Source organism: Schistocerca piceifrons, chromosome X, assembly GCF_021461385.2.
Source record: "Schistocerca piceifrons isolate TAMUIC-IGC-003096 chromosome X, iqSchPice1.1, whole genome shotgun sequence".
Taxonomy (NCBI): Eukaryota; Metazoa; Arthropoda; class Insecta; order Orthoptera; family Acrididae; genus Schistocerca; species Schistocerca piceifrons.
The window spans coordinates 121,825,766-121,844,817 of NC_060149.1; the positions used below are offsets into that span (position 1 = coordinate 121,825,766).

Here is a 19,052-nt window from a genome sequence, read left to right on the forward strand (position 1 = left end):
AAGGGTGTGTCGCTACTCTCCTTACGCTTCATCATCCAGGTACGTCTTCACGTATGTCTTATGTTATTCCACCGAGAATCGAACTTAGTCTTGTCAGCTCACTCAATGGGTGTCTTCTACCTGTTGATGATCCAGCTGCGTGGAGGGTCGCGTAGGGCACTCCCTAAGTAATTAGAAAAATGCTGTCCGTATTGTGGGTTCCTTACGATCTTGCAATGCCGGCCGAGGTGGCCGAGCGGTTCTAGGAGCTACAGTTTGGAACCGCGAGACCGCTACGGTCGCAGGTTCGAATCCTGCTTGGGGCATGGATGTGTGTGATGTCCTTAGGTTAGTTAGGTTTAAGTAGTTCTAAGTTCTAGGGGACTGATGACCTCAGAGGTTAAGTCCCATAGTGCTCAGAGCCATTTGAACCATTTGATCTTGCAATGACGTTCTTGTAGGTAGTTCCAATAGTCGAATACATCTTTAGGTCCATCGTGAAATAAGTAGTGTACCGCATGCCCACGGATCCACGTGACTGCGTTGGTTTTTGTGCGCGGGAAATACTGTTGATCCGGAAATAGTAGAAACCGAGGTATAATGTGTTCCGGAGTCACTCGTAGAAAAAATTTGTCGCACCAAGCGCCATACGTCTTCTGCCGCGCCACATTTATGGCGGTGTTCGTCCGTGTCTGGCATCCCGCAGTCTACACATAGAGGCGATTCCGCTGTATTTATCTTGTGGATGCTTTATCGGGTGATCTGTTTACCATTGACTGTGATGTACCATGTGGATCGGACGTCTCTATCCAGTGTAACCGCGTGTATCGACCGCCACACCACCTTCCACTTAACCTGAGGGCTGTTGGTCTCCACGATATTTGGTGGGCACCCTTGCTGTAGGAGATGATATATATCCCGCGCCGACGCCTGTTTCGTCGGTGGTACTGCGATACCGACATAGCTGTGTTCAATGTAGAAGTTCCCGAAGTAGTATAAGGTTGGGGGTATCTCTTGCGTCGTCAGTGGGGGCATAAGGGAGGGCGGAGCTAAGGACGTCAGTAGCAAACCAGTCAAACTTTCCGGGTGGTGGTGCCACAGCTTGATGTGTGAGCTGACATACAGGGCCACAGCTCTGTCGTGGACATGGACTAGATCAACACCTCCCCTTTCTGGGGGAAGGGTTAGCGACTCATAACTGACTTTGAAGAGCATGCCTGTATTGACGTAGGCTCCGAATGCCGCTAATAGACGTCGAGCCATCAGTAACGGTATTGCAAGGACACGCGCTGTGTGTGGAAAGCGCGATGCGAGGTAAACATTGACAAAGTGTGTCCTTTGAAGAATGTCGAGGGTCCGCAGACGAAGGTTGAAGATCTGGACCCGAATTTGTTGTAATAAGCGGCGGTAGTTAAGCGCCGCAGTGCGCCGTAGGTCGTCGTGAAACTCTATTCCGAGACATCTGATAGTGCCACGAAGCTGTAGGGGTTCGACACACGCTGGGGTCAACCCGTCTGCTATGGCCATGGCGACCAATTTGGTGACGTTGAGACAGCTTCCGGAAGCCACACCGTACGTGGTAATCCATTCTAGCGCGCTGATTAAATCGTCGCGATTGCGGAACACGAGAACCAGGTCGTCTGCATGTGCTGTACAGCGAAATGTAACGTTACGTAAGGTGAGACCGGTAAGGCGTCGACGGAGGCCACAGAGGAGCGGTTCCAGTGCCAGAGCATATAGTAACGTCGACAAGGGGCAGCCTTGACACACGGATCGGAAAATCGGAAGGGACTGCGAGAGACACCCGTTAACGAGCACTTTGGAAGTCGCCCTCGGAGGAGGCGCATCATGACGTCTGTGAATTGCTGTGGGTGCTCCATGTGCTGGAGAACGGACGTTATGTACGCGTGATCCACTCGATCAAAAGCTTGGCTAAAATCTAGTGATGCCAGTGCTCCCGGGATGCGGCGTGCCCTGGCTAGGGCTAGTATGTCACAGTATCGACACAGTGCTGTGTGGATGTTGTTGATACCCCCTAGGGAAGTCTGAGCTGGTGAGATGACGTAAGGTAGGGTCGGTCGTAGACGGTTTGCTAATTGTCTGGTGAATGTCTTCATGTCGCAGTCGATGAGTGTTAGCGGGCGGTAATCTTGTATTCGAGCCCCACCTTCAGGTTTGTGAACCGGTATAATTATTCCTTCTACGAAGGTCGCGGGGAGCGGCACCACGGGGGACATAAGCTCCCGACAGATGTCTGTCAACTTGGGAGCCAGTAAATACTGGAAAGTTCTATAAAACTCCACAGGGAGCCCGTCGGGGCCAGGAGACTTATTCGCCGCTCCTTTACCTATGGCGTCGATAACTTCGTCTTCCGTAATGTCGTTCAATAATTCAGTTTGTAAATACTGTGGGACAATGCCGTAAACCAGTTATGAGACTCCTGTCACCGTCGTCGGGTCGGAACATTGAGCAGAATAAAGTCGTGCGTAATGGTCGAAGAAGGCTGCACCAATATCGCATTGTGCGGTGTGATGGCGGCCGTCCTCAGTGGTGATGGCATGTGTCAGCGCCCGTCTTCGCAGTGTACGTTCTCGAATGACGTGGTACATGGTGGGTCGTTCCGTTGCGAGTCTGTCTGGTGTTTGCGCTCGGACGATCGTCCCTTCTGGATGACGGCGCATATGGGCTACGATCTGTGCCTTCGCACGGTGTACCGTCATCTGTCGTTCCGGTGTGGGTGGTAAAGAGGCGCATTCGCGAAGGACGGGGATATAAAAAAGTCGTGGGTCTGCCGCCTGCAAGCAGCAGTCTCACGACCATACGTAATAAAGGTTCTCCGTAGGGCCTGCTCGGCGCAGTTTAGCCACCAACTAATCGATGTAGGATACGTCTGGAGGCGGTGGACGCACAAACTCCACGTGTCTTCGATGGCGCGTCGACAGTCTGGAGAAGAGAGATGAGCAATGTTTAATTTCCAGGGATGTCAGCTGCGCCACACCCGTTGGCGACCAAGGGTGACGGTGCATATATAGGCCTCGTGATCAGAAAAGGCTACTGGCCACACCTCCGCGTCTCTCACCGTTGCCGCGAGAGAACGGGATACGTAAGTCTTATCGATGCGACTAGATGAGTGACTCGTGAAATGGTTGTATCTTGGTCGATATCCTCGGACATGTTCCAATGTATCTACCAGCTGGAGATCGCCGATGAGCGTCCCGTTTGGGGCACGGTTAATGGCGTGGCAGCTGATCTTTAGGTGCTTGGGTGCTATTGAAATCGCCCCCTAATATCAAGTCATCGTGCCTGCCCTGAAAAAGCGGTGCTATTCCTTCTGCGAAGAAGAGTGGTCGGTCACGACGGCGATTCGTTCCGGAAGGGGCGTACACATTGATAAACCGGACGCCTAGCACCGTTAAAAAAATGTTCAAATGTGTGTGAAATCTTATGGGACTTAACTGCTAAGGTCATCAGCCCCTAAGCTTACACACTACTTTACCTAAACTATCCTTAGGACAAACACACACACCCATGCCCGAGGGAGGACTCGAACCTCCGCCAGGACCGGCCGCACAGTCCATGACTGCAGCTCCCGAGACCGCTCGGCTAGCGCCGTTAAGGCCATTCCTCTAACGTCGGGAGATATCGGATTTCGTCCGCCTCGAGGCCCTCTCTGAGGAGAACTGCGACTCCACTGTTAGTTGGCGAGGCGTGGGACGCATGAGACTTATAACCTACATACCCGGGAAATCGGCGACGAAGACATCTTGGAGAAAGACAATGCCAACGTCTGCTGCATTGAGCATGTCTTGGAGCAGCGACAACTTCTTACGTGTCCGAATGGTGTTAATGTTGATGGTCGTTAATCGATAGGTCTAGTGTAGATCGTCTCCTGCGGTGGAGGCCGCCGTCAGTGTCGCCGTAAAAGGTGGGGCCCGTAATCTGCAGGCCTCGTCCGCGCCGTCACCAGTTGCTACTCGGGAGGGGCCGAGGTGTGGAAGGAGAGACCCCTCTCCTCATCCACCACAGCGGGTGTAGAATCGTCTTCAATGCCATCCGCCCAAGGTCCGTAAGTTAACGGTGGCTGCGGTGGAACACTTTTGGGTTGAGTGAGTAAGGGTGAATCCCCAATTGTTTCTCGTTGTGTGCCAACGGCGGGCGCTGTGCTTATGATCTGTTTGCCCGAGAGTGCGGAATCGGGTTTGTCAAAATCAAAGTGACAGGTGAGGACGATCCTGTGTCATCCATTTTCCTCGTCGTCCCGTCGGCCGTCCGGTCGTCAACTGGAGAAGACGTCCGCTGGAGGCAATCGTCTGACGGTGTGCGACGTCGCTTTTTATGTTTTCTCGGTGACCTTTGTTTGCGGACGTGGGTTTCTGTGTCCGAAAGAGTTTGTGGTTCCCGTATCGCATCCCCCTCAGGGAGAAAAGCATAAGTCGGTACAACCCTAGCGTCGAGTTCCATTCTCTCGTCCGAATCTTCATGTGGAGTCGTTGGGCGGCGTTCTTCCATCTCTGCGGACACCGTAATGTTGTTGGTCGACCCAGGACTGGCGACAGGTGTGCATTCTAACGCTTCCTGTCCTCCAACTGATTTTTCGTCTGTCATGACGGTCGATCGTGTCATCCCTGCGTAATTGAGGGGGAGGGCCGTGAGCTTAGGAGGTGGTGCTGTGTCATGTAATGGAATTTGTGTAACCCGACGTTGAATACACGCCGAGCGTACATGACCCTCCTGGCCGCAACCAGAACAAGTACGAGGTTGTCCATCGTACGACCGCTCGACAGCCACCTATGACTAAGTAGGATGGCACATATTTCTTTAATTCAGTTTTGACTTGTCGGACGCCGTTGAGGACCTGGTATGTCTCGAAGGTGTTCCGTGACGTAAACGACGCTACTTGTGATGGATAGGTGGATATCGATGATGTGCTGTGTTGGTATTTGAACTTCGTCACCGATGAATCGTTCGATTTCAAAGGCTCGTGGTCGTGCTTTGTCAGGCTGGAAGCTGATCTTGATGGTAGCTTTTCTGTACGAATGAGCCATGACGACTCAGTGTTAACGGACGTGAGTACTAGCTGCGGCGAGGAAGTAAACAAACTAGGCGCTCTCGCGACTCAGCGAACGCGACGTAAACAGGACGGCCTCGCCGCTCCCCGGCCGAAATCAGACTGATACGACTGAGCTACCCAAGCACGACTTCGACCCGTCCTCACAGCTTCAATTCTGCCATTAACTCGTCTCCTACCTTCCCAACTTCACAGAAGCTCTTCTGCGAACCTTGCAGAGCACTTGCACGCGAAAGGCAAAGGTCCCGAGTTCGAGTCTCGGTCCGGCACACAGTTTTAATCTGTCAGGGAGTTTACCGGCCGTGGTGGTCGAGCGGTTCTAGGCACTACAGTCTGGAGCCCCGCGACCGTTACGGTCGCAGGTTCGAATCCTGCCTCGGGCATGGATGTGTGTGATGTCCTTAGGTTAGTTAGGTTTTAGTAGTTCCAAGTTCTAAGTGACTGATGACCTTAGAAGTTAAGTCCCATAGTGCTCAGAGCCATTTGAACCATTTTTTGTCAGGGAGTTTCATTCTTTAAACAGGCTAGTTTGACACAATTCTGATATATCGTGCAAAATGACACTAGGAAGTGACTCACTGGATGTTACTATCATTTTATTGGAAACAAATTTGTCACAGATAATGAGGTCATTAGGAACACTACGAGTTAAGTACGGGGGTAAGTCATTCATTATTCGCAATTTCGTTATATTTTTGTTTATTTTGGTAGTACTGTAGTTTCACGTTGATGACGCATGCTTTGTTTATTTGTTGTTATATCTTTGCAATTTTCAAGCTGCTAGGTTAGTTTCGTTATCGCTGCCGTGCTGTTAATCATAGCTGCTCCGCTGTCTATTTGCAACAAAGAAGAGCGACGTTCTGTGATCCGTTTTTTGTGTTCAGAAAGCGTATTAGGGGCCGAAATTCATGAAAGGCTTTCAATACAGTACGGGAACAGTATTTTGCCACAACGGAGTGTCTACGAATGGATTGAAAAATTCCGAAATGGTCGCACAAGTGTTACGCACGATGAAGGACCCGGACGACCGTCTGCCGCCACAAATGAAAAAACCATTGAGTGTCCACGTGAAATGATTCTCTTGGACAGACGATTAACTATTGACGAAGTGGCACATCGTCTGCAAATTAGTCACGGTTCTGCCTATGAAATCATCCACAACAGACATGGGTTTCATAAAGTTTGTGCAAGATGGGTCCCAAAAAAACTCACACAGTTTCATAAACAAACGCGCTTGGACATCTGCAAAAAACATTTGGATCGCTATCGTAACGAAGGGGACAACTTGTTACACGGTATCATTACTGGTGACGAAACATGGGTCCATCATTACGAGCCGGGGAGTAAACGGCAGAATTTGGAATGGAAACATACAAATTCGCGGTGCAAGAAAAAGTTCAAGACCCAACCGTCCGCAGGAAAACTGATGCTTATGGTTCTTTGGGACGCACAAGGTCCAGTACTGGAATATTATGGGGAAAGGGGCACAACAATAAACGGTGTACGTTACAGTGAGATGCTTACTGTCAGGCTAAAGCCTGCAATTCGAAGCAAATGCCGAGGATTGCTGTCAAAATTTGTTGTGTTGTTGCACATAAATATCTGTCCGCATACTGCTGCCCTCACTGCTGAGGCGCTCCAGAAACTCAAATTTGCAGTTGTGGATCATCCTCCATATAGCCCCGATCTTGCCCCTTCTATCACTTGTTTGATCCACTCAAACAGGCATTAAGAGGCCATCGATTTGTCTCGGATGAAGCAGTGAAAGAATCGGTGCATTCCTGGCTCGCAACTGAACCGAGAACCTTCTTTTATGAGGGCATCAGGAAGCTTGTACAACGATGGGCCAAGTGCGTTGAAACCCAAGGAGACTATGTCAAAAAATGATGTTCTTGTAAGTTTCCTAATTGATTACAATAAAATTTTGTAACTACTTTGCGGATAATAATTGATTTATCCTCGTAATTAACATGAACAGTAGTAGGCATATCACGATTTCCTTTCGTAAATACATTATTTCTGCGGCCGTGAATAGCTTTTCTGACCGGTTAACCTCAAAAAAGTCATTCAACCATTTGCAAATATTATGGACGAATATTTAAGCCACAGAGAAATAAGATTGCGAGAATCACTCGACGACCTAGCTACACATGTCAAAGACAATGGAAGAGGTTAAATATGGAAATAACCAACGGAAGCATTTGATAATTAGAGAAAAGTGACGTACTATAACACTGGCTGACAAAAAAAGTAAAGCACCCAGAAGGCATAGTCGGATGTCAATATTGCTTAGTGCACATACTGACTATCGGAGGGTACGTAGATAATTTGAGTTCTAATCCTCTGTGAACGTAAAACAGCCACCAGAGTGTATTGGTTGGTAGTGATCGCGTTTAGTGTAGTTACCAAGCATAGCAAGTTAAAGTGTTGAGTGATAACTGTGAAGGACACGGAGATGTGACATACTCTTATGAGACAGCGTTATCAGCACCAGGCAGAGTATGAGAAGGGCCTCATTGTGGCTCTCTATTCGTCCAGCTAGTCTAATCATGCAATTTCCTGATTTGTGGAATATTCGAATGTGACAGTGGCCCGACGTTGAACAGCGTGAAAACTTGGACTCGTCGTCAAGATTCCGACCGACAATGTCCAACCACCACAAGGGAGAACCGTTGTATTGTGACCAAGCACGTCGTAACACCTTCATATCTGCGGTTGCCGGCAAAAAGTAATAGATTCCCTGCAACACACTGTGTCATTCTGCACTATTGGTCTGAGATTATCAGCAGCCAAATTAGGAAATTACCGTTGTGTGCGTAGCCTGCCGGTAACACAACACAAACAGCTGCGTTTAGAGTGGTGCCGTGATATGGAAGGGTGGACTGCTGATAAATGGCACTGCACTGTATTCAGCAATAAATCGTGGTTGGGCACTACGTCAGATGACGATCGTCGGCGAGTATGAAGTCGACCTGGAGAGGGATTCTGTTGGTCCAATTTATCAGAGAGGCACAAATATGTTACTCTTGGGTACCAGGTGTAACTTCAAGTCACAGATAGTAGAGATTGAGGGAACTATGACGGCAGAATCGTGTATCTGGATTCGTAATCAGTTGCAAGGGCCAGTTTTCGGAGAAACGATTCGCTATGCGTGATTTGCCGCGAAATTATTGCAAACTCGTGAAATCTCCAGCTATGTCAACGATGTTTCTTTCCTGATTAAGGTTTACGCGAAGAAATTTCTATGCGGCAAACCTGTCATTGCGAGATTCTCGTGCTGTTCGCAGTTTGTATGTTTCCAACATTTCTACGATCGGTATCATCCAAGGGAATGCTCCAAATCTGCCTTAAGAATGAAAGTAAGGATAAAATGTGAGACTTGATATAGGAACTGATATAAGAATGAAATACAAGAATATGAAAATTTAAAAACAGTATAACTCCTGAAAATACCATACACACATACACTATGGGATCAAAAGTATTAGGACACCCCCATAAACATACGTTTCTCATATTAGGTGCAGTGTACTGCCACCTACTGCCAGATACATCATATCAGCGACCTCAGTAGTCATTAGTCATTATGAGAGAGCAGATTGGGACGCTCCACGGAACGAACTTCGAACGTGGTCAGGTGACTGGGTGTCACTTGTGTCATACGTCTGTACGCGAGATTTCCATACTCCTAAACATCCCTCGGTCCACTGCTTCCGATGTGATAATGAAATGGAAACGTGAAGGGACTCGTACAGCACAAAAGCTTACAGGCCGACATCGTCTTTTGACTGACAAATATAGCCGACAGTTTAAGAGGGTCGTAATGTGTAGGCCTAATAGCCAGACCACCACACAGGAATTCAAAACTGTATCACGATCCACTGCAAGTGTAAGGAGCGTAAACATTGGACGATTGAACAGTGGAAAAACGTTGTGTGCAGTGACGAATTACGGTACACAACATGGTGATCTGATGTCAGGGTGTGGTTATGGCGAATGCCCGGTGAACGTCATCTGTCAGCGTGTGTAGTGCCTACAGTAAAATTCGGAGGCGGTGGTGTTATGGTGTGGTCGTGTTTTCCTAGGAGGGGGCTTGCACCCCTTATTGTTTTGCGTGGCACTATCACAGCAATTTTAAGCACCTTCAAATGTTCAAATGTGTGTGAATTCCTAAGGGACCAAACTGCTGATGTCATCGGTCTCTTGTCTTACACACTACTTAAACTAACTTATGCTAAGAACAACGCACACACTCATTCCCGAGGAAGGACTCGAACCTCCGACGGGAGCGGCCACGCAGTCCGTGACATGGCGCCTCAAACCGGGCATTCACTGGTTCAAATGGTTCAAAGGGCTCTGAGCACTATGGGACTTAACATCTGAGGTCATCAGTCCCCTAGAACTTAGAACTACTTAAACCTAACTAACCGAAGGACATCACACACATCTATGCCCGAGGCAGGATGCGAACCTGCGACCGTAGCGGTAGTGCGGTTCCAGACTGAAGCGCCTAGAACCGTTCGGCCACCTCGGCCGGCGAGTGTTCACTCTGCGCGGCTTAACCCCCTTCTTGCTTGCCACTGTTGAAGAGCAATTCGGGGATAGCGATTGCATCTCTCAACACGATCGAGCACCTGGTCATAATGCACGGCCTATGGCGAAGTGATTACACGACAATAACATCTATCTAATGGACTGGCCTACACAGAGTTCTGACCTGAATCTTATAGAACACCTTTGGGATGTTTTGGATCGCCGACTTCGTGCCAGGCCTCACTAACCGACATCGATACCTCTCCTCAGTGCAGCACTCCGTAAAGAATGGGCTGCCATTCCCCAAGAAACCTTCCAGCACCTGATTCAACGTATGCCTGCGGGAGTGGAAGCTGCCATCAAGGCTAAGGGTGGGCCAACACCATATTGAATTCCAGCTTTGCCGATGGAGGGTGCCACGAACTTGTAAGTCATTCTCAGCCAGGTGTCTGGATAGTTTTGACCACATAGTGTATATCACGTAGTGTATGATTTTTATTGTGAAACCTGGTTGTAATCTTACAGTTAATATAACGCCCTTTTATCCCCTAAGATGATAAGAAGAATTAGTTTGGTAATTTTTTGCGGACATGGGTAGATAAACGAAAAAAATAAAATAAAAATAATAAACGGGTTTCGAACACGGGTCGCAAAAGTGTTATGCTGCGACGCTACCAACTGCCCTACCACTTCTGTTCAAATTTTTGCCTGATAAAAGGTTTATAAAGTACGGTGGAAACATTCTGCGACAAATGTGGATAATATCTGACAAACATGTTGCGAATAGGGTAAATGGAAACGAAGTAACAAAGTTAAACATCTTGTATGATGCTGTCGTTCAATGATAAAATTTTTGTGGGTCATTCAGTGGTATATGCAAATACTGTATGCAAAATGTGTCGCAGATACTGTTAATAACTAAGAAGTAATAAAGGAAAACATCATGTTTCATGCGGAAGGTTTTCTGCATGAACAGCGAAAATTTAGTAAGCGATAAGCTTTCTTCCTTTCATCATTTTGTGGGGGTTACCAGCAAGAAAAGTTCCGTAAAGGTTTCAAATTTCGTGTGAAGTTTATTGAAAGTCAGATACTGGAAGACAGAAGTATGAGTTTTCGAGCGTGATGGGCTATACTGTTTTGGCATTCTCATCTTCTCCCGTTTGAAAGGCAGGGAATTCTTACCGCCACAGCGATTCGTTCGAGACAGTCTGGCTGAAATCGTCCCAGTGGTTTGGGAACTGACTTGTAACATATATAAATAAATACCTATGTACATACATATGTACGTACATCCTTCTACTCACAGAGGTCCAGTGTGGGTTGTAATTATCGTATTAGAGTGGAACTTGGTAGATTTTCTAATGTGTAAATGGGGAACCAATTTACGGTGGAGAAAAGTTCCAATTTTGGCCACCAATTAAAAAACTAGCGCTATGTATGCAAGAAACACGTATAGTAATTTTTCCAATATGTAATGGCTTAGGAATGGGATATAGGCTGAATAAATCAAACAAGTGATTAAGGCATAATGTTGATTGTGTTAGTAACTGCCGCTTACACAATTTGTCCGGTATGAGCATCAGAGATGTCGACGAGATGCAGGATCAGTAAAATGACGTGATCAACAGCTTCTCGCTGAAGTTCCAGTAGAATCTCAGCAACATGTTCCTGTACACTGCCCTTCCTATCAGGGAGAAACAGAACATGTTCCTGGTAAACGAGTTCTTTTAAATATCCCCTGAACAAAAAGTCACATGGATACGAAACAGGTGATCCTGCAGGTCATGCATCTAGAAAACCTATGGAGATAACATGTTAGTGGAAGGTTGCATTAAGCAGATCTTTCACTAGGCGAGTGACATGAGGTGTGCCCCATCTTGCATAAAACAGTGGTTTCCACACAGTGGCACTTGTCCAAAACAGGGATCAAATGCTGATCAAGATATCGATGAAGACGCCGCTGAATGAGACAGGTCCGTGGGGAACTGCAACAGATGGCAAAATCGTCAACAAGAAGGGAGTCAGAGATGCCCGGCGGGAGACAACTTGGGAAATCTTGCTCTTTGAAAGAGGAGTAAAGCCGCCAGTCAGCCTTAGTAAGTTGCCATTTGGGTGTGCACGCAGTTGGGTAGGAGTCAGCAAACGGATAGCACGTGGGAAATGGTCGCTCGAGTAGGCGTCACAAAGAACGGACCACTCAAGCGATGGGCAAGCTGGGCAGTACAGAAGGTTAAGTTCAAATGGGAATAGGTGTGCGAGGAGTCAGAAAGGAAAGTGGGTGCTCCAGTGTTAAGGCAGAAGAGGTTGAGTTGATTAAGAGGATCAGCCAGGAGGGCATCTCTCTGACAGGTTCAGGGAGAACCCCGAAGGGGATGATGCACATTAAAGTCACCGAGTGGCAGAAATGGGGAGGCAGCTGCCCAATAAGCTGAAGCGAATGACGGAGGGACATAAATGGTACATAGGGAAAAGATTAGGTGGGTAAGAAAAAGGTGAATTGCAACAGCTTGAAGAAGGGTAGTCAGGGAGATGGGTTGACTTGAATGTCATGCCGTATGAGCAGCAGGACGCACCCATGAGATGGAATACCGACCTCAGGGGGAAGGCCAAAACGAATTGGGAAGAAATGTGAAAGCTCAATACGGTCGTGGGAGTGCAATATCGTTGCCTGAAGGCAGAGTACAAGGGGACGCCGCGATGGTAAAAGCAGCTGTAAATCTTCTTTGTGGGACTGATGGCCGCGAACGTTCCACTGGAGGAGTGTCATGATGAGGAAGAGTTGTAGGGGTGTCATCTCGGCGGCTGCCGAGTGACACCCTGTGAAGGGTCGTTGCTACAGGGCACAGACATGTGGGTTTCTGCTCTATGGGGTCCACAGAAGCATTGGCTTGCTTGTACTGTTGGGCTGTGGAGCCCACACTGAAAAACGATTGGTGGTGTGCACCCACAACATGGAGACTGACCAGGCTAAGATATCACATGGCAACACCGTCGAAGAGGATCTTCGAGTCAGCGAAGGCGAAGACCATTTGGTGTACTTCTTTGAGCCTTTCCAGTTAGAGGAAGACTCGGGCGTTGTTTGGCTGGAGGGACATAGGGAGTCTTCACGGGAGTACTCCTCCTGTCCTTTCTGGCCTACCAGTTGTGTAGGTGGTGGCTTCGCCCCTTGAGGCGAGAGTCTGATAGCTTGTTGCACAGCTGGACGGGGGGATGGCGATGCTACCATGACACTGGGCGATTTCACAACCTCAGAGCTGAATTTGAGGTCGCATATCTGCATGGCCATGTCCTTCATGGAGCGAGGGGTAACAAGAACAGAACTAAATGGGTCAGACAGGAGAAAACAGGGTTCACGACTATCCAATAACTTGCTAGCAACTGGATAAGGCACTTTTTCCTTTACCTGGATATCTTGGGCAGTCCGCTCATCAAGATACACGGGACAATCCCGAGACGAGACAGCATGGCCACCATTGCATCTGATACATAGGGTAGAAGGAGGCGGACAATCACCCTCATGTGCATCCCTACCACAGCTTACGCATTTGGCTGGGTGTCGACAAGACGTTCTAGTATGGTTGAAACGATGACACTGGAAGCAACGCATCAGGTTCAGAATGTACGTCTGGAGTGTGATAATTTCATAGCCTGCTTTGATCTTGGACTGAGGCACCACTCTATCAATGGTGGGAAATAGAGTGCGCGGGGGGGGGGAGGGGAACTAAGGGGATTCTACCTTTTTCATCACCTGATGGACGGCAATGACAGCCTGATGAGAGAGGTAAGATTGGGTTTCAGCTTCGGTTAGACCATCGTGCAGCCTAGTGTAAATAACACTATGGGAAGAATTCAAAGTTCTGTGGGCCTCAACACGAATAGGTTAGCCCTGGAGAAGTGAGGCAGCAAGCAGTTGTTGTGCTTGAGAATGAGAATCAGAAGTAGTCTCCAAAAGCAAAGTGCCATTCCGTAAATGGGAGCAGGATTCCACAGGGCCGGCAATTGCATCAACACCTTTCTGAATAACAAACGGATTTAACGTGATGAAGGACTGACGTCTTCAGTATGTGAGACCATGAGGAATTGTGGTGCAGTGGGAAGGGTCTTTGAATCGTTAGGCTCATTACGTTTACGTTTGGTAGACGTTGATTGTGAAGATGATTGGCTCATTGCAGGAAAATCCACCATGATTGCCAATGTCTCTGATGGCGCACTCCTTCCAACTGTGGGCCCCCTTCAGAAGGGGGCGCACCCGCCTTAGGTTAATGTTCACACTTCAGGTCACATTTCCCGAACACCAGAAAGAGGGCCGGCCGGAGTGGCTGTGCGGTTCTGGGAGCTACTTTCTGGAGCCGAGCGACCACTATGGTCACAGGTTCGAATCCTGCCTCGGGCATGGATGTGTGTGATATCCTTAGGTTAGTTAGGTTTAATTAGTTCTACGTTCTAGGCGACTGATGACCTCAGAAGTTAAGTCGCATAGTGCTCAGAGCCATTTGAACCATTTTTGAACCAGAAAGAGGGACCAATCGGCAATTTGGGAAGGTAGCAGCTAAGGCAATTTCCCCTCCCTGGGCCTGGCCTGTACCAGGTGGTACATGCGAGCCCTATCAGTCGACCTGGGGCTGGGCATTACGTGTTACCCAGTCACCTGGTACGCATCACACACGTGGGCCAGCCTTCAGGAGCGCACAGGAAGGAAGAAGAAAAAGAGGTACCTCAAACGCCGAAGGAGAGGAACGAGAGGAGAAGGGAAACAAAGAAAGGAAAAGGAAGTGAAGAAACAGTGGTGAGACTGTTCTTACGTCAGTGACAGACAATGCAGAACGTTCCCAATAAAATCCCAGACGTGTTCCCCAAGGGAGGCGAACAACAATAGCAAGAGATACACATGCAGCACGGAAGGTAAAAGATGTGACAAAGGCTGGGGCCCCTTGGTAACTAAGCACGAACCCACCAAAGGGTGGTGAGCCCCCTGGGGGGCCGAGAAACAAAGAATACAACATATATACAACAGTGCGTCCCGGTGTCATACAGGCGTCACGTAGAGCTCATGGACGTTCCACCAGGCCTACACCCTTCTCCCATTCATCTCCTCTCCAGGCACTGCTGCCTTAAATCCACACACCTACGCCAGCTTCACCAACCCTGACAGAAGGCTCATCCGGACCTTGGACTGTTGTAAACTCTTCTTCAAAATCCAGCAGCAGTTTCTAACAAACTCGTTACCAGCTACTCCCAGTTCTATAAACATCATATCCTTACCTAAACCAATGAAAAAGACTACAGAACGCCTGAGTAGGGAAACTTTTCCCACCCCTGAGCCCAAGAATTCCTCAAAACAAGCTGAAAGCACACAATATACAGACTACCAGGCTATCCAACCACATTCACATCTGCAGAGCCTCATACCCCCTGCTCTCCTGTCTAGGCCCCAGTTTCCTCCAGCTCAAAATCCTGCAGCTAAACTCAATAATCATAGTCAATCCCACATAGAACTCCAGCGCTGGCGTCAGTTCACTATTTCCCTTCGAGTTGACATCAACCCTTATCCCACAGCATACCGACCATGAAAGCATTTTCACTCCAGATGTCAACCTCGCTTTACTGCAGAAATCCTCGACCCAGCTGAAATTCACTACCTATCTGTCCTACTCACTATGCCCTACAGAGTCATAGCCAACCCTTTCACTCATTCCTAGTACCTATCCTAACCACATACTGGATTTCTCTCCTACAAACTAGAGTGTCTACAGAGAAACAGCTTATACTCATATCGGAAGCTATCAGTTATCCTTCGAATACTCAATTACATCCCGCATGCAGTCACCTTCCTCCATCACATGTTGTCGAAAGCCATAAACCACCGCATTCCAACGAAACCAATTTGTCCCCACCGACCCACAATCCCAACAGGCTGCCCTCCTCCACATCTAGGAATACTGTCACTTATGTTGATCTTTACTGAAGACCAGTGATAAAGACACACCTACACGCCACTGGAAATTAGAAAGGCACATCAGGTATCTGCTAAACACAAAGAAATGCCAGGTTTGGCGCAAAACATGAACCAACCTCAACACCACGCTAACGATAATCTCTTCCAGTTACTGAAGAGGCTTTCGCAGTCTTACAAACAACAAACCTTTCCGCTACACTCTCTCCTGCGAAATAATCACCCCTTTACCAACAATCTAATTCAAGCCAAATTTGTAACCAATCCGTTTGACATTTTCACAATCCCTGATGACCACAATTTCGATTACGCCATATTCTCAACAGTCCTGGAGTGCACCAATACCTCCCTCCCACCACCTGCTCCTGGCTTTCAGTACACAGGCAACATACCACAGACAGAGATTAACAATGTAGTAACAACACAACACATTCAACAGATAATTAATCCATAAGAGACATGACTCACACCCAATCATGACTGCATTACGTATAGACACTTGAAAGAATGATCCCTTTTGTCTAGAGACACCCCAGTCAGCAGTGGGATACCAGTCAGACTGTAGCCCACTATATGGACTGACAACAAGGAGTGATGGTCTGGGATGCCACTCCTTTTCATAGAAGGCTATTTTAGTTGTCATCCGCGGCCCCCTTACAGTATAGCGGTACATCGACGATATTCTACATCCCATTTTGTTGCCGTTCATGACATGCCATAATGGACTTACAGTTCAGCAAGATAATTCCCGCACACACACGGCGAGAGTTTCTACTGCTTGTCTTCGTGATTGTCAAACCCTACCTTGGCCAGGAAGCTCGCTGGATCTCTTCCAAACTGAGAACGTTAGGAGCATTATTGGCAGGTCCTTCGAACCATCCTGGAATTTTATAGATCCGTCGCCTCCATTGGACAGAAGTTGATACAACATCTCTCACGATGACATCCAACAAATTAATCAATTAATGCAAAACCGATTAAATTCTTGCATAAGTGCCTGAATAACTCATTCAATTTTTCTGTAATGGTAATCAGTTTTTTATCTGTTCATGTACATCACTTCCACCGTCTTCCGTCCTATTCAGATAATTTCTGTGGTCAGTCTTTTTTTTTGTCTTAGAGTGTAGGTGTAAAAGAGCTAGCCACAAGCCATAATGTTTATTTTCCTCTGGGTTGCAGCTCAGGTGCTGAAGTGTGGACACATGCACGCAAAACGATTAGTCTATGCTGACTGGCGTAGTGTACTCAGTGGTGGAGTTACGACTGTGTGAAAAACATGAGGCCTTAATTATGTGACGTATTTGCGGAAGAATGTTAGTCTTGGCGTTATGTAATGTATCTATTGTATCTTGGTGCATGAGGAAGAGTGTGCTGTAATCGAGTTTCGAATTATAAGTGCTCCTCCATACATGGAGCACCTTCTTCTTCAGCATGACAATGCCAGACCACATATTAGAGCTGAAATATCTGCCAAGACTTGGCCCCATTCGGTTTTCATCAGTTTCCAAAAGTTAAAGAATTCCTTCGATAACGTCACAGTGATAGTGGTGAAGCGGCGCAAGGTGAGTTGAGGTTGCGGCTCTGTCAGCGAAATTAGGCATTCTCTTTGACGGTTTCAACGATGTCTTCGTCGCCAGGGTGACAATGTTAAGAAATAAGTATGGGACCATGAAGAAGGAAGACGTAGAATGTTAATAATGTTCGTTTTACACTACTGGCCATTAAAATAGCTACACCAAGAATAAATGCAAATGATAAACGGGTTTTCATTGGACAAATATATTATACTAGAACTGACATGTGATTACATTTTCATGCAATTTGGGTGCATAGATCCTGAGAAATCAGTACCCAGAATAACCACCTCTGCCCGTAATAACGGCCTTGATACGCCTGGGCATTGAGTCAAACAGAGCTTGGATGGCGTCTACAGGTACAGCTGCCCATGCAGCTTCAACACGATACCACAGTTCATCAAGAGTAGTGACGGGCGTATTGTGACGAGCCAGTTGCTCGGCCACCAGTGACCAGACGTTTTCAATTGGTGAGAGATCTTGAGAACGCGCTCTCCAGGGCAGCAGTCGAACATTTTCTGCATCCAGAAAGGCCCGTACAGGACCTGCAACATGCGATCGTGCATTATCCTGCTGAAATGTAGGGTTTCGCAGGGATCTAATGAAGGGTAGAGCCAAGGGTCGTAATATATCTGAAAAGTAACGTCCACTGTTCAAAGTGCCGTCAATGCGATCAAGAGGTGACCTAGACGTGTAACCAATGGCACCCCATACCATTACGCCGGGTGATACGCAGTATGGCGATGACGAATACACGCTTCCAATGTGCGTTCACCGCGATGTCGCCAAACACGGGTGCGACCATCATGATGCTGTAAACCTGCATTCATTCGTGCACCCAGGTTCGTCGTTGAGTACACCATGGCAGGCGCTCCTGTCTGTGATATAGCGTCAAGGGTAACCGCAGCCATGGTCTCCGAGCTGATAGTCCATGCTGCTGCAAACGTCGTCGAACTGTTCGTGCAGATGGTTGTTGTCTTGCGGACGTCTCCATCTGTTGACTCAGGGATCGAGACGTGGCTGCACGATCCGTTACAGCCATGAGGATAAGATGCCTGTCATCTCGACTGCTAGTGATACGAGGCCGTTGGGATCCAGCACGGCGTTCCGTATTACTCTCCTGAACCCACCGATTCCATATTCTGCTAACAGTCATTGGATTTCGACCAACGCGAGCAGCAATGTCGCGATACGATAAACCGTATTCGCGGTAGGCAACAATCTGACATTTATCAAAGTCGGAAACGTGATGGTACGCATTTGTCCTCCTTACACGAGGCATCACAACAACGTTTCACCAGGCAACGCCGGTCATCTGCTGTTTGTGTATGAGAAATGGGTTGGAAACTTTCATCTCAGCACGTTGTAGGTGTCACCACCGGCGCCAATCTCGTGCGAATGCTCTGAAAAGCTAATCATTTGCATATCAAAGCATCTTCTTCCTTTCGGTTAAATTTCGCGTCTGTAGCACGTTATCTTCGTGGTGTAGCAATTTTAATGGCCAGTAGTGTATTTAAACAGCTTTAATAGTTTTCATATAAAAGATTCGGGGGAATTACTTGTCAGTATACCCTCGTGGATGCATATGTAGTAAGTGAGTGAATATAGCAAGCTGTTTGGCCATGCAGATCTTCTGAGAGAAACGCCTCTTAACATCATTTTCCTCTGTTTCGTAGAACTTCACTATATATTTCAACCCAACTATTATGAAGGATATAGTGTGCTAATAGGCCAAATTTGGACCAGAGTGTTGAGTGGTAAGTGGAGTGTACTCACTGACGCAGACGGGCAGCTCAACGTTCCAGCGGCCTCGTACGCAGGTAGCATACTGGTCGCCCAGCAGCCGGAAACCAGACGAACACTTGAAGCGCATTTCCTGGCCGCTGTTCCTCATGCGCGCGATGCCGTTGGTCAGGATCAGAGGCTGGCACCGGTAAGGTTCTGT

The 19,052-nt window shown here is 47.8% G+C and overlaps 1 protein-coding gene across 2 annotated transcripts in view; it reads right to left on the reverse strand.

The window, feature by feature from the left end:
• LOC124721690 (MAM and LDL-receptor class A domain-containing protein 1-like) overlaps positions 1–19,052 on the reverse strand; it is a 1,116,850-nt gene that overhangs the window by 681,270 nt on the left and 416,528 nt on the right. For both annotated transcript variants that reach the window (XM_047246770.1, XM_047246769.1), the window contains exon 2: positions 18,884–19,048. In XM_047246770.1, the coding sequence (XP_047102726.1) occupies positions 18,884–19,048 (165 nt within the window). The remainder of the gene's footprint in view (positions 1–18,883; positions 19,049–19,052) is intronic.